General features: G+C 42.2%; 1 protein-coding gene across 4 annotated transcripts in view; it reads right to left on the reverse strand.

Moving 5' to 3' along the window:
• Nucleotides 1-87: 87 nt before the first annotated feature.
• Nucleotides 88-26,349, reverse strand: part of KANK1 (KN motif and ankyrin repeat domains 1) — a 129,042-nt gene continuing 102,780 nt past the window's right edge. For 2 of the 4 annotated variants that reach the window (XM_039384511.1, XM_027709704.2), the window contains 10 exons: nucleotides 23,337-25,991; nucleotides 14,206-14,424; nucleotides 13,266-13,374; nucleotides 12,042-12,251; nucleotides 10,348-10,435; nucleotides 7,397-7,628; nucleotides 4,753-4,895; nucleotides 4,023-4,223; nucleotides 1,741-1,839; nucleotides 88-1,072 (listed from right to left, as the gene is read on the reverse strand). In XM_039384511.1, the coding sequence (XP_039240445.1) occupies nucleotides 1,010-1,072; nucleotides 1,741-1,839; nucleotides 4,023-4,223; nucleotides 4,753-4,895; nucleotides 7,397-7,628; nucleotides 10,348-10,435; nucleotides 12,042-12,251; nucleotides 13,266-13,374; nucleotides 14,206-14,424; nucleotides 23,337-25,991 (4,019 nt within the window). In that variant the 3' untranslated portion in view covers nucleotides 88-1,009. The remainder of the gene's footprint in view (nucleotides 1,073-1,740; nucleotides 1,840-4,022; nucleotides 4,224-4,752; nucleotides 4,896-7,396; nucleotides 7,629-10,347; nucleotides 10,436-12,041; nucleotides 12,252-13,265; nucleotides 13,375-14,205; nucleotides 14,425-23,336; nucleotides 25,992-26,349) is intronic. The other 2 variants (XM_027709705.2, XR_003538583.2) reach the window with 2 other exon arrangements.

A 26,349-nucleotide genomic window follows, 5' to 3' on the forward strand; every position in this document is an offset into this window, starting at 1 on the left:
TTTACCAATCTAGCTTGTTTTCCTGCTGAAATTGAAGTGTGCAGCATTTCTGGATGAGCACAAATCACAAGTAAAACAGGAGAGGAGTAAAACAGCATAATGAAATTTTATTCTGAAAATATGGCAAGACTCTAAGGCACTTCAAACATTTCAATACTCATGACTAAGGTGAATGTGACAAGGTAATAGCATTCCATAAATACGCACTGAGAACTACGCTCAATTCCACTCAAGGGGAATATACAACTGGTACCTCTAATTTTATTCTCCAATAAATGTGTATGGAGCTTATAGACTGACACAGTTAATAAAAATATGGTAACAGGACATGTAATTCTTCATCTAGATTTTAATTATTAAGGAATATAAAATGTTGAAAATACTGTGCGAATTAATTTTATAGACACTAGTATCTTTTATATAAAAAGTTATACATTATCCCCAATTAGCAACAACTTATTTAGTGAACTTCAGACCTGACAAAAGGCTCTATCCCCAATACCTACCCACTCACCCACCAGCTCAAGATCCACGGAGCTGACTATATAAGCAACTGCAACTTCTGAATTTCAAATAATTAAAAACATGAAAATCATGTTGGAATGAAATCTATGAAAAGTTTACTGTGATAAAGTCTAGGCACAGTAAATATATTTTAGAATGACTAAAAAGAAGCCACTGGGACACCCCTGCATGGATAGCTTTAGAAGTCTTAGGGCGCACATAACACAGGAGAGGATAATCTACAGCAAAGAAAAACAGGATTTATGCCAGTGTACAGAATGATGACTATGCGAGCAAAAGAACAGAAAGGTTCTCTGCTGAGCACTACTTAACTATAGGTTTACTTCAAGTTTACAGTTTTCTCTCTTTAGCACTAGATCTCTGCTTTCACTTTGCTGGTGAGTTCAGGCACAAGACAATTACATTCAGTATCTGTCTCAGTAAAACAGTAACATTTAGCAGCTTACAGATGGCATAGAGATTTTTTACAGATATTCATGCACTACTACTCAAACGTGGCTCTGTGGGTGGGACCAGGAGATGTCCTTCTGCTAAGCCTAGGAGTGCCCTAGAAAAGAAGAACAATTAATCAAAGACAAATTATTCCAGCCAGCTGCTAGTGAACACAACACTCAAAATTACTCTGTTCAATCCCTTGCCTTTAATTGTACAGATAAATCTTTTTTTGACTTTTTTTTTTTTTTTTAATTTTAGGAAGAACAGTGCCAGCTATCATACAGCCTACAGGCACTAGAGTGGATGTTTTTTAGACAGTGAAATGCTTAGCAGCAGTTTATCAGAAGAGCGAGTCAGGGCTAGAGAAGGGGTAGGTAGTTGCCAGAACACCTAGGACAGCTCTAATGCCAGAAACAGCTATCTTTGGGTGACCAGGTCAATAATTAGCATTACAGTAATACAACAGCATCCTATCCACAAGGCAGTGTCAGTGAACCTTGCTAGTGAGCTATCTGTATCTCTAAATAAACGGGAGGAGGAGGAGGAGGAAGAAGAGGAGGAGGAAGTATCCCTCAGCCAGGCTTCAACCTTCTGCAGTCAATCTGCATTTTAAAAAGTACAGTCCACTTACCAGCACAAAAATGATCCTGTGATTAAACTTGAAATTTCATGTGCTATACTGCTGTATAGCTACCAGGGGGTTAATTTCTTGTTTACATTTTACTATTATGTTCAGGAGCAGCAAGCTAAAACATAAACTACAGGAGGTTGTATACTAACCGGTGACTGGGTTTTGGAAAAGTTGACATGCGCGTAAAGGAGAACTGCTATGTCCTTATGTCCAGCTTCCAGGGCTATTGAAAGTGCTGTGCTACCATCCTGAGAGAAGAAAGGAAGAAACAGGAGAATTAGTGCTTGTATGCATTAACAGATCTCTTAAAAGTCCCATCAGCCCACAGAGAAGGGAAGTTATGAAGTGGAGGCCCTGGTGCTCATACAGACAGTTAGGTTAATTTAGAGTCTTGTTTCATTTCTTTTATTATTAGCCTTGCACTGCTGTTTTATGAGGTAGTCCAATTGTCAGAGGCCTAATAATTTCTCTCAATGAGTACTCTTGATTACTGCTGAGGAAGAATAAGCACACCATTATCATAATAACGTTACATGTAGTGCTGTGTAAGACCAGTGATTTCAGAAGATTGGGCTGTCTGAGAGAAACTACAATGTCAGTAACAAGTGGAAGAGAAGAAAAGGGAGGGATAAATGCTAATCAAATATAATGATAATTGCTCTATTACAATGATAACTGTTGTGTTAGAGGTCCCATTAACATTAGGAGAATTTGCACTCATAATTCCAAATGTTCCTTAATGGAAGTCTAAATATAATTTCATGGTTAAATACTGTCACCTCAGTTTCTCAAAAGATATTATTGCTTTCAGAAACCACAGTTGTTGAGGGTACTAGAAGCAAAAACTGGGTTTGCTGAAAGGATAATTTATTGATCTGCAGTTTTTCCTTTAGACCATGTTTGGTCCAGGAAGAAGCAGATGTCAGGCATCCCCTGGCTTGCTGGTTGGTTCCCTGCCTGCCTTTTGGCTCTTGCACACAGAAGTTTCTACAATAATGCCCATATTTGAAATGTGCTCTCACAGGGATGGACCACATATTCCAGCCATGGCCATAGCTCCGGTATTGGTATTGGAGAGGTTGGCTCAAGTTTTTAAACTGTAAACCCTTTCTCCAGCACAGGACACAACAGACAGCATCCACATGGAAAATCTCCTTATGAGACTACAGGAGGCAATTATACATAAAGCAGACAGGGAGCTAGAATAGCTGTCCACTACAATGCAATATAATGCACTACAAATGTACAACACTCCACAGGCAACACAAGTGCTTAAAGAGAGATGCTGAATCACAGTCAGAATGGAACACATTAGTAGGATAATGCTCAGCTTACTACTGGTCACGCAGACTGGAAAAGCCTCGCTGTGACATTCAGAATAGCTAGGAGAATGCTAAAACTCTCAAAATCTCATAGCACAGACAAGCCCATTATAAAATGAATAAGCAGCAGTCAAACTGTGCTTGGGAAAGAGTGTGAAACTGGCTACAGGAATACTTAAGTGTCGTGTCCCCATAAAGATTTTTAAATTACTGACTTCATAACTAAGAGTGCTAACAGCATCCTGGCTGCAGTTATCTAGATTGCCCCAGAAGTGTTTGTTACACTGAAGTCTTCTTACATTTTCTCCTCAGGCCAGCTGTTACACACTGCTAGTACTATCAGACAGCTGAGCTGCCTCCTGCAGCGGGTCAGTGAATGAAGAGAAATGATGTCTCTGCCTCTCTGCAACAGAGTCAACAACCACCCACCCACTGCCCTCCAAAATCCCAAACCATTGCAGTGGGTAATGCAATAGGAAGAATGGAAAAGTACCCAAGAAATGTTGTTAACAGGAATACAGTACTGGCAAGAGATCAACTAAGTCAACATTTTCAAGCTTGAGAATTCTACAGATCAAATATTCTGCTGACAGTGTAGGCTGCGATGATCCTTGCAAACAAAAAATATACAAGTGTCTCACTTGGCACGGAAGTCACAGTCTGTATCTCTTTATTGTCAGGACAACAGAGCTTCGTGACTGAGACCAAACCTGTACTCTAAAAGTCATTCTGTAGATACAGTGTGAACGTCATATCAAGAGAACTGATATTTGCCACAGGCACAGAAAAGCAATACAGAAAGGCCTCAAAGTCACTAGATAAGGTCCTAACTGAAAATGGGAAAACTCCTGTGAAAGGGAGAAGGAATGTATGAAAGGAAGATATTTTACTATGAGCTAACAAATACTTTTTTCTGTTCTGGCCACTAAATACCTATAGCTAACCACAGAAATAGCTACCAGGTAGGTCTGTTAGAAAAATAAAAATACCAGCCAAATAATCACAGCACTTACTACAATTAAGATTCATGTGGCTGGTACTTTAGCACTCTCTGAGTCAGAGATTCACCTAAGCAGATTTCAGTAGTACAGTCTGGAAAGGCAACTCACATTGTCCTCCAGGGTGCCATTACACCCAGGCTGAGCCAGCAGAAGTTTAACAATCTCCACATGTCCATGCTCACTAGCACACATCAGAGCTGTAGAGCCCTCATCATCTTGGATATTGACATCTGCACCACAGGCCAGCAAAGCTTTAACCATGTCTATCCGACCATGACTCACAGCTAGCATCAGTGCAGTCTGACCAGCCTGCATGAAGAGAAGAAGAAAACCCAAATAAATACAGAGACAATCACTGACAAAGCACGAACACATTTTTTTGGCACTATGCTTCTTCTGGGGAAAAGAAATTGTTATCTTAAACAGTACTCTCAAGGCTTGGATTGCCATTATTTAAATACCTTTTATGCATCAAATATCCCACATTCACTTAGCTATTTATTGAATTAGTGAAAGATATCCAAACTATTTCCAGACATCTACAGTTCTTTGGAAGGAGCTAAATGCCACAGAATTTCTAAATGCCTCCTAAAATTCAGTAATAGTTCTTTCATATAATATTCAACCTTCATTTTTAGAAGAGGTCCAGACCTGAGGCTCAACTGTTCTTCCATGGCTTTGTTTTGTACACAGCAATCAAAAACATACACACAAAACCCACAGATGGTGAAAGCGAATGTGCGCAAAAGCTGAACTGACAGAGCAGGGATGGGAGCGTGGAAGGAAAGATAAAAGGTCACAGAAATGCAAACTGTGCCTCGTGAACCATTTGACTGACCTGGCTGGCTTTAGCATTCACGTCCCCACAGCTGAACAGTTCCTCCACTATCCTCATGTCCTTCTCTGCTTCCACAGCTGCAAGCGCAGCAAGCATGATGGGAGTATAACCAGCCTTGTTCTGATGATTTACGTTACAGACATCTGCAGAGGGATGACATAATTTCTTTGGAAAGCAAGAACCCAAAAAGCAGTAATTGTGCTAATCAACTGAATAAACTGTTAGTAGAGCAACCTATAAAAAGAAAAAGCAGCAACTGCTTTCATAATGGAAGCAATTCAAGGGAAAGTGGAAAAATAAAAAATAAACAGGGGAGCTCTTGAGCCTGAGAAAGAAAATAATTCTTTTCTACTATATGTATAACACAAGGGAGAGCACAAAGCCATTTTATATGTTATCATTTAGGGCTTTCTTTGGACATTTGTTTTTTCTTTTGTAAAAGCAAGTGGTCTGAAATCTGACATGGCCATCAGGGTCATGGTTCTGCCACCAGAAATACCATCAGGAGAGTCCTTAAGCTCTTCTCCTGAGGGTATCCACACTGCAAAACAAAAATGGTTCAGCAACACGGTCAGTTGAAAAGTTATTTCTCCTCAGCACAAACATTTTCCTGTAATTGGTGTTATTTTGAAAATCTGCAAGTGTACTTCAACATGTTTTAGAGTTGCCAAAAAAACCCCTTTAAATTAAAGGCTGCTTCCAGTTCTACAGCGTATTTGACTGTGAACAAAACTACTCTGGGAACAAATACAGGCAAGAGCTCTGACCATGACAGCAACTGACAAGAGTTCTCCTTTTTGTTCAAATCTTACCTCCAGTCTCTCTCTGTTCCTAAAATTCTGCAGAAATTCATCAGAGCTTATTGGTTTACCAGGGAGCAGGGTTTTCAGTGTGCTTATCTTATTGAAAAGCAGGGACTCAGACTTACATAAACAGTATCTCTAGATTAGGGGTTAAATTGCACCACAGTTGCAGAAATGTTCCAAGAAATTCTACGGATTTATTGCCAAAGGATTTTCTTTTTCAGTGAAAAGAACATTTCAGAAGCATTACAAGTGCAGATGTAAGAAAATGCACATTTTTAATGTTTCATAGACATCAGTGATGTTACCTTACTACTTTTAGACATCACTTCCATGAAGCCACAGAACACTCTTGCTACATGCATTATATCATAAATAATGAATAATTTTTAGAAGTGATGTGTTCCTACCCTGACTAGACTACTTCAGCAGAGTGTGTTTTCTGAGGTCACATTCCAGCTCCTTTTCTATATGGCTAATGAACAAAACTGTTCTCCTACTTGTCCTCTTGGTGACTCTGCTTGGTGATATGGAGGATTCTCTGATCTCGTTCTTTCTTCCCACCAAACACAAAGACATGGAGTCTTGGACCAACAGTCTGCCTGTGATATAACCACACTGCAAAGCTGATCACAGTGACCATTCAGACACAGTCCAGAGGAAGACTGCTGAAACCTGAAGGAATCTGCCTGTTTGAAAACATTTTCCAAGTGCTGGCACAAGTAGTTCTCCCGCAGAGGAGTACCTGGCACTAGTCACGGTTGTTGTATTTTACAGTTAACCCCTGGTGTCCACAGGCATACACTAGGTGCTGGAACCTACAGGAGGTCCTGACTTCCAGCAAGAGATGAGCATGTTTCTGCTACCCTGAGATACCTAGGGAAGGGAGGGGCAGTTCCCTCCCACCACCGCTGTGCTGCAGAGCCAGCCTGCTGCATTTCACTGTGCTCCTGACATTCCCTGAATTCCCCTGCCATGACTCATTCTTCCCAACAGGAAGAGGGCCTTCAAACAGGACCAGAGATTTCTAAGTGCTCACTTTGCTGCTGAGGAAATCTCTGCATGTGTGACAGATGTGCTGGGTTTTGAAATCTGGGATTTGTATCATTAATATCCTTGTTTATCTGGTGCTACCCTTCTGGATTTATGAATAGTGCTTGGCTTACACTCCAGACATGTTATTTGCCTAGTTAACCTTTCACAATCAACTGTGACAGGTTTTATAACTAGTTTAGAGAAACCAACTTCACTCAGGGAGCAAAGAGGGAGCTTAAACAGATCACATCCTGCCTAGGACCATTTCCAATGTGATACCTTCTGCTGGCTGCCACATTGCATGTGGGGAGCAGATGCTCTGGAGTCTCTCCTTGGTCACTACCCTCTCTGCAAGGGGATTGAGAAAAGGAAGCAACAACAAAAGCAACTACATGAAGCATCATCACATTGCTTATGGATCAGGAAAATGCTCTTCTGTGACAGAATGCCATACTGCTCCAGTTTCTCAGAAAGGCAGCAGAGACGTGTCAAGCAAGACGTGTCTGAGCAGCAGCTGCACTGCCTCCAGAGAAAATTAGTGCTAGAGGCTGGTATTGCTGAGCTTGGAACTACAGTCCAAAAGTCAGGGATCTAACTGTAAGTCTCAGACACCGGCCAATTCTGTATAATTTACCTGAGTGTTTTTATAACTTTTTCAAGAAACATCATCTCAAAAGCTAGTGCTAGAAACAAAGATTCCAGATTACTCAAGTGAGCCACCATATAACTGTTAACAGTTAAAACTTTTCAGTTTCACCTATGAGAATTGCAAAAACCAATAATAATTAAAAAAAAAATAAGCAAACCTGTTAACCTACTTGCATCCAAAAGAAGTTTTACAATTTCAAAGTTAGAATGTGAGACACTGTAATGCAGAGCTGTGTTTCCATTTCCATCTGCCATATTGATGATATGTCTGAGGACAGCAGGAGAAATCTCTTCAAAAGCAGTTATGTAGTCTCCAACCATTTCAGGGACAGCAGACTTCTGACTTGAGACACGAAACCACTCATGCTGGATGGTATTTAAACAAAACCTCTGCCAAAACCAAAACAGAAAAATTTACATATGGGCAATCTGTTTAAAGGATTTTCCATCCCACAAGTCAACAATGCAGGTCAAGCCCTTTTTAGTCCAATGTGGGAAGAAAGCATTCAGCTCACAAACAAGATGACAGACTGAAGCTTCCCCTCTGACTAAAGCCTTCTTTAAAACTAATTGTTTACTTCCTCTCACTTCACTTGATTTTCAGGAACTATTCCCCTCTGAGGACATGGATGAGACTACTCCCAGAATTAATCTCATCCTCTCGGAATTAATGGTTATCAAATGCTGGTGAACAGAAAAAAAGACTTGGAGTAACCATTTCCATCAAATACTTAACTAAGTTTATGAATCACTAATAAACACAAGATGGAGAACAGGGAAAATGCACATTTCTGATTGGACTTAAAACAACAGCATGCTAAGTCAATTAGGCCCAGTTTTGAGGCACAAATTATCAAATGCTTCAAGTATATGAGAACTGGCTGGACAGCAGTTCTGCAGGAGAAGAGCTGGGTATTACAAGCTGAACTGAAGACAACAACATCATAGTGTAATGAAAAAGGCAAATACTGTTTTGGGGTGAATAAACATATTTATAGCTTGCACAGCATTTGATGCAGTCTCTTCTCTGCCTATTGCTGTGAAGGCAACAGCTGGACTACTTTGTCTGGTCTGATCACTGAATGACACAAAAGATTTGGCTAAAACAATTTCAAAGGTGAACAGCAAGAATGATAAGAAGTCAAGGAAATCTGACCTATGGGACAGACAGGAAGGACTGGAGATGCTGTGCTGAAAGAACTGCTGGGGAAAGGAACCCTGTAACATTTTCACAGGCAAAAAACTGTTGCAGTAAGAAAAGAAAGAACCTGTTCTTCACCTGAAGGATGGCTGGCTGTCGTAGCAAGAGATTTTAGCTGCAATGAGAAGATGCAGGCTACACATTCAGGATAAACTTTCACATTGACTAGGGGTGAAGGAGTATGAGCCTCTTAGGCCAGGTAACTTATCTGTTGGGAAAAATGTAGGTAGAGCAGATCTTGCTGTGAGCCAAGGAGGCTTCCACAGTCACCACCAGCTCTGACTTTGAGAGGCAGTTTCTGTAACCTGGAAGGACCACCATATCCTCTTCATAACCCCCCATGTGCAAGGTGGTCAGTAAATTCAAGGACAATTTTACAGAGAAGACACTCAGAAAGCTTATCTAGCCTCTAGGGAAAACACTGCAGTAGCTCTAGAGGTGGCGCATGTCCGGTAAAGGGAGAATATTCTACATACATCAGTACTACATACATAACTGTACTACAGAAACACATTTACAGAATGAAAACTGACAAGGTCCAACTATTTGAGTTGGATCACATGTATTGTGAACACACAGAATTGAACAAAAAAGTAGTCATAAAGCGACACAATATAATTTTTTTTTTTAATTTTAAGCGCTACTGAGTGCAAAATACCACTAAGAAATTATTTTTAGTCACAGCATCACACACATTATTAAGTAAATAGCACACTTCTTTTTATTCATGTAATCCATCACATTCCAAAATAAGCAATCCACTGCTCTTCCTGGTGTAATCAGAAGCCATAAGAGCTGAGTATGCTGGAAGAGGTTGGGACAACTTATATAGATCCTTAGTGTACTGACATTTAATCTGTTTGGACAAGACTCCTTTATCAGCAGACAGACAGAGAACAAGAGCTGATGAGTCTGTAGTTTCCACCTACAAAGCACTACTTGTGCTGGAAGACACTTTAAGCACAAGAAAGAAAAACGTAAATTCAAATTACACTTCCAAGGCAGAGACCATCATGTGGTTATGCCATTTTTGACACTTACAACTCCAACAGGGCCTAAAGCATTTGTTGTTTGAATGCCTAAACTACTCCTGAAGGACAGATACATGATTAAAAACTGTCACAACTGTATTGAACAACCTTTCAAAACATTCCTTGGACCACAAATGTCAGAACTGGACACAGACAATACTACCGTGTCATGCACACAACATAACTGTCTTTAAGAAGCTGCAGATGCTCTACAGTAGAGGAGATCAGTGGGTTGTTGCCTTTTACATCACCACACAACTGTAAGAAATGCAAAATTCAGTTTCATATCACTAAGCAGTGTTCCTTTGCTTTCAGATCGCCCTCACAAGGCAGTATAGGCAATTCCTATATGAGGCAAATACAATTTTATTTCTTGAGAATGCGTATTAACAATGAATACTCCTTACTCTCTGCAGCACTGATAAAACCACCAGTGCAGTAAGTCAGACAAACAAGACCCCTGTGCTTAGAAGGAGGCAGATCACCACAGTTTCAGAACAGACTATGAGCTTTTGTCATAGGAAGTAACAGTCTTCTTACGGCATATAGTCTCCTAATGTGAGGCCTAAGAGCTGCCCACAGCAGTGCTAAAGCGACACTAACAAAAATAACACAGGAATACACAGATGTGTTGAAACTTCACTTTCACATTACTATTTTTATGTGTGTGCCTTGCGTGACAACACCCAAGTGCACACAGCACAAGTACATTCTCTGGACAAAAGTCTCCTGATAGAAAGAGCTTTGTGACCGTCGCAGGAAAGATGAAATCCTCTTCTGCTTACCCACTGCAATGCTGGTCCTGCAAAACCACAAGTTATCCTTCCCTCAAGTTTTCTATTGCATCTGAGAGAGAATTTTGTCCTGTATTGCTTACCACATCTTTGTTGGTTAATGTCTTGGGGTCATCAATGTTGTTTCTCAGCAAGTGACAGGCAGAAAGCATCTTTTCACTTAGCTCGTATCTGAGGGAGACAGCAACATATACTGCGTGTTTCAATTTTTCTCTTAACGTTTCAGCATAGAAACATTTATCTTTCTGAAAGTTCTCTGGGAATTAATGTTTCCAGGCAAGCAATCTGCCATGCAGAAGCCACTCTGGCAGCTCTTCGCTACTCATAGTAGTGCTGAAAATAAGGTCTGTGCCTGTCCCACATGTCACTGTGGCAAACCATCTCTGCCCATAACCTGCAGAGAGGATGATGGCAGAATTTTTTAGGAAAATTCTCCCAGAAAGCAGAGCAACTAGGACACTCTGTGTGTAAGGTGGGCATTTTAGCCCTCCTGGGTTACACGCCAGCTGCTAGTGCTTCCAGAGCAATGAAATGCTCCACCGCAGCATGGACCATGTCCATGTGTAGCCATGTGCCCTGTTCCTTCCCCTCAAAGGGCATTGCCAGGGCAGTCAGCTTGCAGAGAACATATTCCTCAAGTACACATGGCTATCTAAGCTGTCCTGCTACTCCTCTTCACAACCACCCCCTGCTAGGATAAATGTAAATTAGAGAGCTCTTTTGAGAAACTGCCCATCTTTCTATGCCACCTGTAAAATAACAAGCTATCCTACAGTACTGTATAAAGCAAGCTCAGAGCACTTCAAAAGACACAGCTCCAAGGCCTCCAAGCTCTTAATTATTAATTTCTGCATCTCTTTTATTTAGCAGCTGACAATTACAGAGAACTTGATGCTAAGCTACACCTTCAGTGAAACATGATATTAATTTTGTTTTAGCTCTTTTACTGTTATTATTCCACCTACATAATTTTCCAAGCTAGCACACTTGTAAACCACTGGCAAAACCATTACCTATAAAATATCCCTTCCCTGCCTATGTTTATACTTCCTTTTACCATTTACTAATGAAGAATCAGTAAAAACTCGTGACAATAGTTTGCTTTCCGTATACCAAAACAGAAAAGCCTTGTCTGTCAAATCCTATCTTACACAGCCCATTACCAGCAATTTGAAAAGTAGCTTAAGACATGAAATGCTGAAGAAGTGTGTGATAGTGACCTTAGAAGTATAGTACAGTATGCGATCTCACATGAAGCATATGATCTGAGGGCTGGACAATGTCCTTGCTTCTGTACCCCATCCTCTTACTGAGCAGTACCAGCCATGGCTGAGATGCCGTGGAAGGTGCAAATGCAAGATGTACTCCCAGCAGGCTGCTGACCTGGTGTGCATGGCTCCAGACTCATTTGCTTGTTCATTTTACAGACCAGGCCATTCACAAGGCATTGCCAGCTCCCAAGCAAGTGCCATTTGTGTCCCGGAAGAGCCTCTGCTGGGTGAGCCACCTGGGTCTCACTGTTAATGGACCATTTAAAGTCAATGGGATCAGCTGCTGCAAAGGACACCCTCTGACACCTTCTCCCTGCTCACACATGGCTGTTTTGCCATGAAACCGCCTCTGACTATCCACTCGAGCAGGAGGGAAGTGGGCAGCAGTCAACCAATGATGGGGCTGATGCTTTCTCCACCAGTATGAGCAGAGCCCACTGCTTACCCCATGCCACGAGGCAGCAGTGACCTCCTCAGAGGCACTCTGGAGGGGGCGAGCAGCCTACCTCTCTCTGATTTCCACCTCCTCGGCCTCACACTCTGGGAGAGGACTGTCCTTCTCTGCCCCCACAGCACAGACCTCTGCAGTGTGTGGGGTGGGCTGCTTCTCCTCTGTGTGCCGGTCGCAGGGGTACTCGTGGCCCTCGCACTCCTCCTCTGAATCTGAGGAGGAGCTCTCCTCCGAGCTGGAGTCATCGCTGGATGTGGTCTCGTACCTGTGGGAAAAATGGGCAGGGGCAGGGGTGCTTGCTCAGTGCCATTCAGCAGTGGACAGTACCTGCTTGCACTGGTGCAAGTGGAAAAATGTCTTGCAAAGGCTTAGTCCTCCTGTTTTCCACTCAGAGACCTTTTCTACTCACTGAACTCAGTGTCAAGGCTAACTGATAACTGTCATTAGTATGTACACAGTGTGTAATGAAAAAAGAACAACCTTTTTTAAACAAAAGTCTTAACAGTCTGTCAGACATTGTCTTATCCCCAAAATGAAATTACTTTGTTCAGAGTAAATTGTGTTGTTGCCTTACTAGTCAGATATAAGCAGAAGATAACAAACCTGTGGTAACACTCCCCCACTATAAGTAATGATACTTTTAGTCAATATGTATGAAATTAAGTAATTGGGATATTTAGGCTATATACTGCACAAAGCGTTTGTACTAAAGAAAAACTAATCTGAGGAAAGGGCTAGAAAAGCTATATAAAACAATTTGATGAAACCATTTTCATTTGCAACATTCTGCAAGGGCAAGGTATTTTAAAAGATGAAAATTTTCCATACTGTTTTTTGTATTTGTGTAGTAAAGTTTCTGTATTTATCTAACACAAAGCCAGAAAAATTAATTTTTGGGCAATGCCATCTCTTGCTGTATTGTTTAGTTTTACAGTGTTGTGCTTGTCAGCTGCCAAACATATTTACAAGTTTTCCTTAATAAAGCATTGCCTGAAGAATGTCCCCATGGCTGAACTCATTTCATTTTCCTGAGTTAAATTTGGCAGCAATCTCATGCACAGGTACTTGAGACTGATGCCATATATCACTTGAATGCACAAGAGGATTAAGAGGAGCTCAGCTGTCTCGTTCTTCCTTCTGATACCTACACTCAGCAGATGCACCTCAGCCTGAAGGACAGGCCAAAGCTATGCATGTGCTCCTGGGTTCTTCCTGTCCTACCCGCTGTGAAAGCAGTACAGTGCTGTAGTGACAGATGTTTTGGAGACAGGTCTCTTACCCGCCATTAATGCCAACAAACTGCAGGTTCTTCTTGGTGTTGCTCAAATCCTTCTTCCCATCCCTTTTCTTCATGATAGATTTAAGCGTGTTTTCATTATTGGTACATACTGTTAAAGAGGGAGACAAAGCACACATATTAGTACAAATCTGTAGCCAGCTTTGCAGCAGCTTTAGACAATTTTTCATAACAAACAGCTCTCTGTTTAATTTACCAACTGAAGCTGAGTTTTCCAATATTTTTTACATGGTGTGAGATGCAAATTGGAAATATCAAAGAACAGTTCCAAAATCAACTCTGGAAACCAGTGTAGCCTAGATTTCCCATCTTCCAACATGCTGTTAATCTTTATGATGCTTTAGAAAACTTTAAGAAAAGACATGAGTTTTTTGTTTTTCTTCGCTATTTGTGAAAAACTTCTAATGCTGAAATGGGTTACTCTGCTCTATTAAGAAAATCTTAATCCTTGGTGTCAGAGAGCAGCAGCTCTTTGCCAGAATGAATGCATTAGTACAGACAGCACATTTAAACAATACAGAAAGCATATTTAACAATAAACTATTCAATGGGGTAGGGAGGTTCAATCAAGGCTGGTCTTTTAGATTTTAGTATTCATTGAAACAACTTTTAAAGCAATCTCTAAGCGTAAGACAGGTAAAACATTCATACAAATTTAAGTATTTAAAAAAATAATTATTAACCCATTCTCTTTCAGTACATTTTTCTTATGAAGACACTAAATGATATTTCACTGATGCTACAATCTGCCATTTAAAACCTAACCACTATCTGCAGACACAGGGTCTCAAATTGTGACTTTCCCTGTAGCTGCATCTTTTCCTGCTTTTACATTTTTGGTAATACTGAAAAGCTTTTTAAACTGTATTTCATACTCAGACTCCACCAGAATGATGAAAGGTGAATGTGAGTCAGTTATTACCATAAAGGCCTGAGGCAAGCTGGTCATCTGTCAGGTTAATTGGAGCAAGAGTTTTATCCTGAGAAGAAAAGGACTTCCTTCCCCGAACAGTTTCCACCAGGGGAGTCTTCCTCTCCTCCTGAGCAGGTACAATGTCCTGCTCCAATTTCAGTGTTCGCAAATTTGAAGTTAAGTGGGTGTTTGCAAGTTGACCATGTGGGATGTACTCCAAAGTAGCACCTGCCAGAGAAGACAGTAAGCATCATGGAGGAGTCAGACCAAAGTACTTCTGCCAATATTGTGATCAACAGGCAGAAAAAAACCCAAACTGGAAAAGAAAGGGCACCCCTTGTGCTTTAAAACACTCTTTTCTAAGGACCTGATATGGAAAAGACCACGATTGCTTTCAGAAAATGCAAAAAAAAAGCTGTGAGTTCTTCTTTTGGTGAAAATATACAATACAAGGAAAAACTATAAAGATATGGGCTTTAAAATGCATGAAAGGAATGGTGCTTCCTTTTCCTTCTCTTTCAGTATCAACAATGACCCCAACTCCTGCCACCCTTGCTCAGGGTGGGCTCACTGAGCTGCTCCTCACTGACATGCCTGAACAGCACAGCACATTCACAGCTCCTCTGCATGGTCTTTCTCCAAGAGCAGTAAGCTTTTTATTGCAGTTGTTTATTAGGGAATATAATTTTCCATGAAACCCAACATTTTTCAGGAAATTTTCCTTTTTGCCATCACTCTGACTAATTCTGAAACCTATATGCTTAACCAAGTTACTGAGACAACTGCAATAAACTCACAACTACTACATGTCTGTCTTTCCTTTTTTTTCCCTTTTTTTTTGACAGGATTGTACTGAGCTAGTAGTTGTATTTAAATCAAATTCCAAATGTTTGGGTTATATTTTTTTCCCCTCGCTGATTTGCTGGCATTCACTCATTTTTTCCCTTTGTGTATTTAAAAGGCAGTGCTAATTACGCACAGACTTTTACAGATTCTCCTGGAGCTCCTCCAGCTGTGCTATTACAAATGCTCTACAAATCTGCACAAATGCTTTTGTTTGTGGAACACACTGGGGTTTTTTTTTTACACACATATTCCTCCCTAAGTGATCTTGTTAGCATTCAATCACATGTGCCTCCATATTTTTCTGCCTTTGTATTTATCAAGAATTAAGCCACAGCCTCCACATTGGCATCCACTTGAATGACACTGTACAGTGTGCTAACCTACTGTAGTAAGGTAAATTCCAAACCTTCATTTTTAGAAACACAGCTACATCTTTGTCTAGCAAGCTGTTCTTGCTAGACTGCCTTTCCCACTTCTTACTTTACCTCAGTAATTTTTTTCCTATTGAAGTTGATTTTTCCAAACATTGTCACTTCCCAGCAGCTTCCTCCCAGCTGCTCCCATTCCCAGCCAAGTCTTTGAGTTCCCAGCTGAGTCTGGGAACATGCATTTCCCAAGGCACCTTCTCCAGAAGTGAGACCTATTGCAAACTTCCACCATAGCATATAGCTCCTCCAAGCTACAGTGGAAAGCCGTCTGCAGGGAAAGGCACACAGCAGGGTATCAACAGCCATATATCACCACAGGTATAGTCAAAAAGCTTCTACTTAAGTGGGAATAGGGGGTGGTGTTTGTGTGTGTTGAAGGCGACAGCTGCCCCAGGGCCCCCTGGGGAGGAGCAACTCTTCTAGGGACACGTCTGTGCACTTGGGACAAAATGGACACACATATGAAGCAAGAGGGGAATCCCTTGTTCCCCCACCTCTCCCCATTTTGCAACTGACTTTGGTTGGGTCTCTTCCCAACAGTAAGCATCATCCCTTATCCAACAGCCAAGGAGAAGAGGGCTGTCAAGGTGGTGGAACCCCAAGCCAAACCCAAGGATTTTTAAATTCCCTTAGCTGAAAAACAAGGGAACTGTCTCTCCCTCCACTTGCTTGGAATGATGACAGCTACAATGAAAGAGTACCAAACACAGTAACCATGTCCAGCTGTAGCTGGTGGTGGGGCTGCCCAGGGTGGTTTTACCAGGTCACCCCTTCTGCTCCAGCCTTGCCTCCGAGAACGTGGAAAGGAGCAGAGGAAACCTGCTCTGAAGCATCAGGGATATGCAAAGCTTCCAAAGGTGCCCAGGTTTGCTTTCAGCAGAACTCTCTGCATCCTCTGTCATGCATCACAGTTCTCCTACAAAAGCAGCTGTGACAACTGTGGCAGGTCAGGTGGGCTTGTGTGTGCCAGAGCTGAGGGCAGCTGGCAGGACTCCAGCAGGACAGAGTGGGGCTCCACCCTGAGGTAAACCAACAGCTCCCTGTCATACCCCCAAAGCATAAATTTCCCCAAGTGTCTCCCTCCTGCCCTGGGACACACGGAGGATGGAGCTGCAGGGTAGGACAGAGAGAAAGGAGAGGGACAGTAGCAGCCTTCTCTCCCCAGACTCACAGCCTCTCTATTAGCTAAACCTGCCACCAATGCAACAAGACCCCTGTAGGTCCCCTCCTCTGGTTCGTGCATCAGTGGCTGAGGGGCACCACACTGAGTTCAGGATCTAGGGCATGACATCTATGCCTTCCAATGAAAAAGAAAAGGGGTCCTTCTCAGCTGGACAAAAGAGGATGACATCAAGGCTTGAGGGCAAGCAGACAACAAGTGTGCATTAGATAAACCGGTCAGTGCTCTCATTGTCCCAGCAATGCTGTTACTCTACACTTACTTCATCCACAGTACCCAGCGATGAGGGAAAGAGAGCTTTGGGCCCAACTCAGCACTAAAACTGCAAGCCTTTAATTAGCATTTAATGTTAGCTCCCAGGCCTTCCCCTTTTCAAAACAGCCAATGTAAAGATGCTTGGAGAGCACCAACCAAGGCCAATCACTCAGAAAAAAAGATGAAGGAAGGAGCTGCACCATTCAACCTTACAGTCAATGATTTAATAGACTAATCTACTGCTATGCAAACCATAAAGCTGAATGAGCCAAGTTCCCTCTTCCTCCAACAGGACTGCAGGGTTGCTGTTGGGGCTGGAGGCACCTCTCCAGAGGGGAAACAAAACCCTGGCTGAAGATTACCATTAGTCTACACAGATCTTAAAACAGACTCTTCCTCTCACCTCACAGAAGTCTAAAGTATGCTTGAGCAGAATCCTTCTCCAGGTCACGGTGCAAATCAGCCAACAAGTTCAATACTTAGCTAGACACTGCCTCCAGACAGAGCCTATCAGGAAGACTTGCCCTGCTGCTTTTCCTTAGTCTACTGTTGTGGGCAAATACTGCAAACTTGACACAAGTTTCTAAGTACTGATATAGCATAGCTAACTGCAGCATGGAGCTGCCAAGAATTTATGAATATATTTTGCAACATAGCAGGGGATCTTGGAAAATTTCAGGAGTAATTTAGAGGCAGAAGTATGACAAAACAAAAAACATATATACTTCAACTGCTCATGAACACTTACACAGAAAGATGGTTTCATCAGTTTCAGAGGGGAAAAAGTGACTGAAGCATCTTCAGTGGTTTGAGGGGATAAGAGCACCTGGTTTTCATTTTTTAGAAGGAACCTCCTCTCATCAATCACTTGTGCTTCTTTTGAAAATCTCACCGATTTAAACCAGGGTGACTGCAAAACTACTATAGAGCAGGAGCAGATTACCATGCCATTTCTAGTACATATAAAATCTGTTTATTGTTATTAAGATGCAATTTCCCTCCCTAACTGCAGATCTTTCTTCCCCTTTATGATAGCATAAGCTGTTTCAGGGAACTCATTTGGATTCCCTGGAATTTCTGATGAATTCATGGTAACAGAAGTCTGGCCTTTACCTACTTTTGAAGATTTCCATTTAGACTGATGGAAGCAAATCTAAATATTATTATAAAACCAATTTAGTTTGACAATACTTTCATACCACTGGAAATCATGAGAAGTGCAAACAAGGCCAGGGAATTAAACAGCCTCAGGATGAGAATGTAGCTCTCTGGCTGAAGCATCACAGGCTTCTAGCTTAAAAGAGAGCAACAGGTTACTGCCTATGTAGTAACTGCACAAAGATTTTATTTTTAACCTGTTGATCAGTGCAAGCATTTATTTCCATAATATATTTATAATGATCAATGATAAAAGTTATACATTCCCCAGAGAGTGCAGGGAATAAAGGAAGTGTATAAATATTATCTGGAGCACTTACAGCAAGGAAATACTTCTCTTTCACACTGCATGATTTCTCCATGGTAGCAATAAGCTACTTAGGAAATTATTGTAACTGAAGAACCCAAAGTCTCCTCCGGTGGTTTTAAATCTTATTTTGCTTTATGCTTAAAAAGTTATTGTTGCATAAAAATAATTTTAATCCACTTTCCATTTGGTATACAAATCAGAACTATTTAAGAAAAAGCCCATTCTACTAAGGTAAATAAAAAGGCAGAGATGAACAAACATGTTACATTTAAACATTTACAATGATTTATAGTAACCCATCCAACTGATAAATATGTTACCTTCAGAAGACGTAGTTTCATTTTAAAAGGCACTTTTGAGCTATTCCTGGTTAAAAGTCAGCCAATTTAAAATTTCAGAACAAAAACCTGCCACGGATGTGCTTTTTATACAATAAACTGGCAGAAGGCAGAGTCACCCAGGGCCCAGGCATAGGCAAATGCTGAACTACCATTTGGCTCCAGGGAAAACACTCCTTCTAACAGGATGAGGGCACCTTTGAGAGGACTGCAAGAACAATCTCATTTTCACTCTGACTTTAACTGTTTTTTCTGTGTTGAGAAGCTGCTTTCCATCCCCAAATTATATTGTGAATCCAGTTTGTTGAAACTATAAGTTAAAACCAATTCCTTTAGCTGGACCACAAAAAAAAAAAAAATCACACATTGGTGAAGCAGCAAATAATCTTATTTATGAAATGCTGTCTTTCCCAAGACAACTGTGTGTGAAGCTTGGTGAAAGCCATCCTTCATTTCCCTGATGAGTGGTGGATCAAAGTACCTCATGATGCACAACAGGAAGGTCATCTCAGAGTACTTCTTTCTTTCTCATTCATGAGAATTTGATCTTCTCAGATGATGCTTTATTGTTGCTGAAATATGACAACGCTTCCTTGGAAAAACGGGAATCTCCTTTCATTAAATATTCATAGATGTGCCTGTTACCATGGGAGTTGAACTCTAAACAAAGCTCAGATGGATAGATCCTGTTTGTTACATGAAAAAACACATCTGTACAGAAACTTCAACTGGTGATTTAAGGCGTGCATCTGTGGCAGAGCTGAAGCTGAGGGCTTCCTTCACTTGCATAGATGCAGACAACCAGTGTGATTTGGAGCAGCCCACAGCTTTACTGGGTCCACCAACATGCCTGCACCATATCAGCCCTGCCCTCCTGAGCCTGAGGCAAGCCCCAGGTCTTCAACTCCAATAGTGTGGTCCATGCTGCCAGGAGAGGAGCTACCAATCCATCAAGCTACACAGTCTTTGAGAGAAAGAACTGCCAAACAGAAGAGCTGTAAAGAAAAAAACCCAACTTTGTCCAATTTCCTGCATTACAAATGACAACATAGAGACTTTTTGGACAACCAGAGGCTTCTCAGACCACCATCAGTCCTTCGGTCTTTTCACTGTCCCTCAGCCTGCCTCCCCCACTCTGGCTGAAACTTAAGTCTTAAAAACTTTGGAAGATCTTTCCACCAGATGGCACATCAAGATTTCCTTACCCTTGAGACTTTCTGATACCATTTGTTTCCCACTTCCTTTCACTCCCTCAAATATTAACTCAAGAAGCTGCCTCCTTCCTCATGATGATTAACTAGTGTAATGTTTCCACTGAGGTGCTCAGTCAGCAACCGTAAAACTGATATCCAGAGAGCACTGAGGCAAAATAACTATGCATTTTCAGGTCAAATATGCTCAAATAATTTTTCAGGGCAATGGTAGATAAGTTGTTTTTAAATACCATCCTTGAAAACTCCTAGACAGTGAAAGACATTCATCTACAAGACTTGTGAAAAGTTCATGTAATTAACACCCCTACAAGTGACAGTAGGCCTCTGGCTGGTATTTTGCAAAACACATCACATGCACATTCAAATGCAACATTCTGAAATTTCTTTAAAAATCCATGCAACAAACAGAGAAGCTGAATGCACTCGCCTCTCTTAGTCCTCCCGTATGCTGTCTGGTCTAAGAATAGGGATCAGTTAGCACCTAGGTTTGTGGCCCACATCCAGCTGGACACACAGGCTGCCAATGCATTCTAACATGACTTTGCAGAGTGGAAATCATCTCGTCTGGCCAGTGGGTTTGATTTCCCTGAGGTCACTAGGGCTTCTGAAAGACAGTGCATATGTAAATACAAGTTGTCTAATTACAGAAGTGAAAGTGATTATTTTGCAACAAGCAAAATACTAATTGCTAATGGACTTGTTTCAGAGATCATCTCAGAGGTCACAGGTGTCTAGAAACAAAAACTGCCAACCCATGTCCTGCTCAGCAGGCTCCAGCTCTCCTGCCTGCATCTCCATCACCTGCCACAAGCTGTGTCAGAGGGTGTGAGATGGCAGAGGCCCCTGCAGCACACCCTCTCCCCAGCACTAACAGAAAGAAAAAACTGTAAAGCTGAGAATTTGATTGATGGTCCACCTCAGAAGTGGAACAGACCACTAAGCCATTAACACAGGAAACTAGTACCCAAATCACATGCCTCAAAGCCAGCTCAGGTATTTTTGCCCTAAAAGGAACTGGCATCTAAGAGATGCTTCCTAAGGATGCTCTTTGAATAAAACATTAATGCTACTGATGCTAATTGGAAACTAGACACTTCTGCCTCTATTTTGAGCCTGTTTTTCTAAGAAAATGAAGCTTGTGAGATCACACTTCTCTCAATAACTTAAACTTGATTGCTTATTTTAGCCAAACCAGAATAGAGACTCAGCACTCTGAAAGATTTTTTGTTTATAGAAGCTCTACAGAAATCAGCCTGAGATGCCAGGCCTGGAGAAAGGGCATTGGCTTAGTTCCCATGAGACACCTGAAAAGCTACAGCCAAGAGACCTAAATGTGAGGAAAGACTTATTAAGACCTCATAAGCTATCACGAGATACTGATGCATGGGGGAAAAAAAAGGCTTTATTAGTTCCAGTGTTTACAAATCATTTAAGTTAGTGCTTCATTCAGCAAAAATCCTGCTACAGAAATATGTAACACATGATCTGTAAAACCACAGGAACAGGCAGCAGGACCAGCAGATAAATGTAGTAAAAACAATATTTTTAAGATTAATAGAAAGAGATGGGGTAACATTTCAGGCTTAAGACCTCTTTTCCACTCCAATTCTCCATGGGTCTAAACTGTTAGAGCCTAGTGCTTGATTTATGTATGCAATGCAGGCATATAGTTCTCACCAGAGACTAAAAATAAAGAAATTTTACACTCAGCATCCACAGCTAAAGATAATGGCATTACAAGTTAAAATAAAATTATTCCGGAATCATTTTATCAAGAATGCGAAATCTGAATCCAACTACAAACATTTTTAGTAAAATATGATCCATTGCTCCACCTGTGTCTAAATACTTTCAAGTCCCTAGACTACACATCTGATACTGTGCAGTAAAAGCTGGGAATGGAATTATGGAGTTACAGCTAGTGAAATTCTGGTTCATGGTTTTACGGACACTTTTGGTGTCTGCTAGATACCCTTACTATTATATCACTACTTGTAAGAGGACCAAAATACAAAGTGCATACCAGAAAGATAATATTACATATACGGTGTCATACTGCATGTGTGCAGACAGAATATAATGTATTTTCTTTACCACTACACTAGTGTTGCTTAATGCTTTACTATGGGAAGCCAAACCTTTTACTTCAGCTCATTTAATGGATGGTTCTATTTAGCACATGTACTGAAAAGAATCAGATTTACCAACCTGCATTTTAACAAAAATAGGTAATTTTTAAGACAGTAAATAAGCTGCAAGAGCTTTATACAGCTGTGGATTAGCCAATAATATTATGCTGACATTAAATGGTATTTACTCAGGGTTTTTTCCCAATTCAGCATCCACAATACAAATGAATTTGCACTAGTTTTTCCCATTCCCTTAACCTCTTGTTTCAGTCACTGTATGGCAGGACCAAGAAGGTAGTATCTAACAGTCACTGCTAGGTATTACATAGTGGTTTCCAGCAAGCCACTGTTTATAAATTTAATAGTAATGTGATTGGCTTCACCAATAAGATACTAGAAAAAATTGGCTAATATTTAAACTAGACTATCAGACACACTAATAATAATAATAGTCATAATAATAATAATTTAAGAAGTAATCAACTTTACCCCAGGGAATAAAGAATCCCTCAAACTAATTGTCTATATTTTAAAATTAATAAATAAAAAGCAAGGAGTATTTAAATCTCAATTCTCGCCTTTCTTCAGTATCACCAAAACCTTCAGCAGTAATTATGCCCTTCAAACATGAGGCTGTAATTAGGGATTACGACAAACAGTTACTGGAATAGAGAAGATGCAAGATGTGGTTTCTGTGAAGTGCTCTGGAGTTGCCTATTATAAAGCAATCAGCCCTGCTGGCTGGAATGGGGAAAGCACCCCATAGCTTGCTCTGAGCAGCATAAGGAACGAAGGTAATGAAAGAAACACTACGGAAACGTCTGTGGAAGCAAGTAATTTTGACAGAGACACTGTATATGACTTTCAACTCTGTCAAATCTGACACTGAAGTTTTTAAAAATTGCATGCCAAGTTTAAAATTCCAAACCCACAAGCATTAACCTCAAATACTCTTAAAGTTATAAAATGAAGTCAACACCTTGCAGGGTGATTAAACCCTTCATAGTTTTAGGCACCACCCTTGCATAGTCAGAGCCATGGCACCATCATTAAGACCTTCAGAGTCTGCTGGACTGGGAAAGATAAAGCCGCCTCTGGTTCTTCAGCTACCAGCAATGGGGCTAGACAGATACCCAATGGCCACATTCAGCAACAATGTTAGGCTCTGTGTTTCCTTGGGGAGGATTACACAGTGGCTTTCAGACTAAGAGAGCCTAGGAAGCAACTGACCTGCAGCTCCAGGAAGGAGCAGACCAAAGGTGTGCCCACACGCTGGGCTTACCTGACGTGGTGTTTCTCTCCATGCACTGCTTCTGAAGGTCCAGGCTCCGCAGCTCCTCTGTGCTGGTGTATTTCATGACAGAGTTGATGGAGGTGAGGGTGCTGATGAGCTGTGAATTGAGAGAGCCAATCTGGGAGTGGGGCTCCCCAAAGGCTTCTGCCAATTCACTGTAATTTTCAGCAAGCAGCATCTGCTGTTCCTGCAGCAGCTTCTGCACACGTTCAATGTAGTGGTCCAAGCCTGTCCTCAGCTCAGGCGGAGGCAGAGGGCTTTCCAACTGACCACTGACCGGCTCGTACACAGACTCTACACCAACACCGATGCTCCTGGTGCTAGTTGGCACAACTGGCAATGGAGGGGGTCCGCAGGCAATGCTCCTCATTTTCAGACCAACCAGGTAGTTCTCATGAACACTTATCTGTCCAATGCCACAGTCTTTGGTTTTTATTGCAGAGGGTCTGTCAAAGCCAGGGTGGCTGGAAAGCACAGTGCCCACTCCAACTGAACGCATTTTAGCAGATGCATGTATATCCTTCACTCGGCCATCCCCCACTGCCACACTCCGCATCTCCACGCTGTCCGTGCTAGTCTGTTTATCACAGCTGCTCAGAGCAGTGTTAGTCCCACAGTCAGCCAGGCAGGCCGCCTCCGTGCTGGTGCACTGGCTCACCATCTCCAAAGCAGTGCTGGTTTGCTGGCTAGCCATGGAAGGCACGGCCATCACCATCGCCTCTGCCCTGGGCACAGCTTCTGTGGACATTTCACGGGACACGCACTCCTTGGGCATGCAAACCACCACATCCACCAAGCAGTCCCCGCAGCCCACAGATCTCACTGCTCCAACCGCCTGTGCCCTCTGGCAGGGGCTTGGCACATCTGCTGCCTCCTCTGTGTTGACGCCTGTCTCACAGATGCTTGTCTCTGTGCCCACTGCCTTATCATGCAGCTCCACAGACCTTCCTGTACCCTGATCTTGCACCTCTGCCCTCTCCCTCACCAGCCACTGGCTCATCAGCAGCTCAGGGCCCACAGCCGCGCTCCGCATGGCAGGTATGCAGGAGGAGCCAATGCTGCTCATCTGCAGGTGGTCTCCCACTGACGAATCAGCAACATCCACATGATCTCCTACCATTTGGTCTCTCGTTTGTATGACAGCCTCCACCATCCTACTGATGACATGGGGCTGAGCCATCATGGCTTTATCCACCTTTTTTCTAGAACCAGCTGCTTGCAACTCCTGTTTTAATTTGGTCATTTCCCTGTCATGGGTGGTTTCCTTTAACTGAACCTCTAGTCTATAAATCTTCTCCTTAAGGGCTTCGATGGTCTGCTGCTGAAGTTCTATCTCTTTCTCAACCTCTGTAGACAATCCGAGCATGGCCTCTGTCACCCCAACCCCACACTCCCTCATTTCCTTCTCTGTCCCCACAGAAACTTCCTTGTGTTGCCTTGCACATCTGTTGTATATAACCACATCATTCATGTTCTCATCAGCACCCACAGCAACAGATCGGGCTTCTTTTGTCAGACTTTCTCGGTTCGCCTGAAGGTTTGCTGGACTTTCATAGTTGCTATCCTGGATTTTTTTCTCCAGGGCTTGCATCTCAGCAGTCAGCTGCCTGAACTCCTCTATCCTCTGAGAGCTCTGCTCCACACTCTCCATATCTTCCTCACAATCTATATACAGTTCTCCACCTCTTCTCACCTGAGACATGTGTTCCCACTGCTCTGCATTTCCAGCACTGTAGGACCGTTTTCTGAAACCGTATGTGTCATTTTGAGTGGCTTTCCTGTGGTTTTTGAGTTCAGCCATCATGTGCCTCTTCTCCTCCTGCAACACTGAAATTTTGACCTGTAGCACAGGAATAGTCTTGACTTGCTCCTCAAGCTCCTTGAGACGCTTGAGGGCAACTGCCATTTGCTCCCTGATGTGCTGCAGATGTACCGGGCTCACATTGGTGACTGGCGTGGATATTCCTGAGCTCATGGGGCTGTGACGAATAGAACTGCCCAAGGAGGAGCTGAAACAGGCACTGTAGTCACCATTACCCTGATAACCATTCTGCAGCTGCTGCGACATGTGACTGTATCCACTGGATCCCACAAAAGAGGGGAGGGAGCTTGTGGAGCCCATGCCTCCAAAGCTGGAAAGCCGCGGCCTGCGGACATCTCCAGGCGTGACCTGCATCATCCTCTCCTGCTCCAGTCGCCTCCGTGTTTCCATGAGAGTTTTGGTTACAAGGAGGTTGTGCCGAGGAGGCTGGGGGGAGGGAGGAGGAAGCTGTTTATTCTCAGGGACAGTTAAGTAGGTAGGAGATACTTCAAAGGAAACCAAGGGTCTTGCAGGGACGGACAAGGTTACTTGACTCCTCGCTACCAAAGAAGACTGCTTGTTCTCATCACTGTTCGATGAAGAGAGAGACTCTGCAGAGGTCCAGCCACTGCACTGGCTACTAGAGTTCTTGGTGCCCACAGAAGCTGGTACAGCTTTCCTCCTCTTTCGGATATTTAGTTTCTTAATGGTATTCCCCTTTTGTATATCATCCACATACTTTAGAAAATCTAAGTCTAGCTGGTAGCCGTAAGGTGTTTCCACAAAATACGGGTCTTTCCGTTCTTTTTCATCTTCTCCATTTATAATAACTTCCTCTTTTTCTGGAAAAGAAGAAACAAAATCAGCATTCAGTAAACTACACGCTAACACACAAGCATATAAAGATGGGTCCTCACAGCACGCCAGAGGCAGAAATTGCTGCTGCAGCTCATCGAGCAGACCAACTTTCCGCTGACTGACCCTCAACACTAAATCCTGATTAACTTTTTAGACGTTAATCAGTAGGTTTTCAAATGCTGAGAAGCGCATACCCACATAAATGTGTACACACGCATACACACAGACAGCGCCTGTTAATGAAGGAGCACAGCCAGTAGCTCAAAGCTGTCCTTCCACCCTTCCTGTCTCAAACCCAGCTGTCACACACACTATGTTATTAAGTAAAGACCATAGGATCAC

The sequence above is a fragment of the Pipra filicauda genome, unplaced genomic scaffold, assembly GCF_003945595.2.
Source record: "Pipra filicauda isolate LSUMZ 115617 unplaced genomic scaffold, ASM394559v2 scaffold35_size7292922_pilon, whole genome shotgun sequence".
NCBI classification, from domain to species: domain Eukaryota; kingdom Metazoa; phylum Chordata; class Aves; order Passeriformes; family Pipridae; genus Pipra; species Pipra filicauda.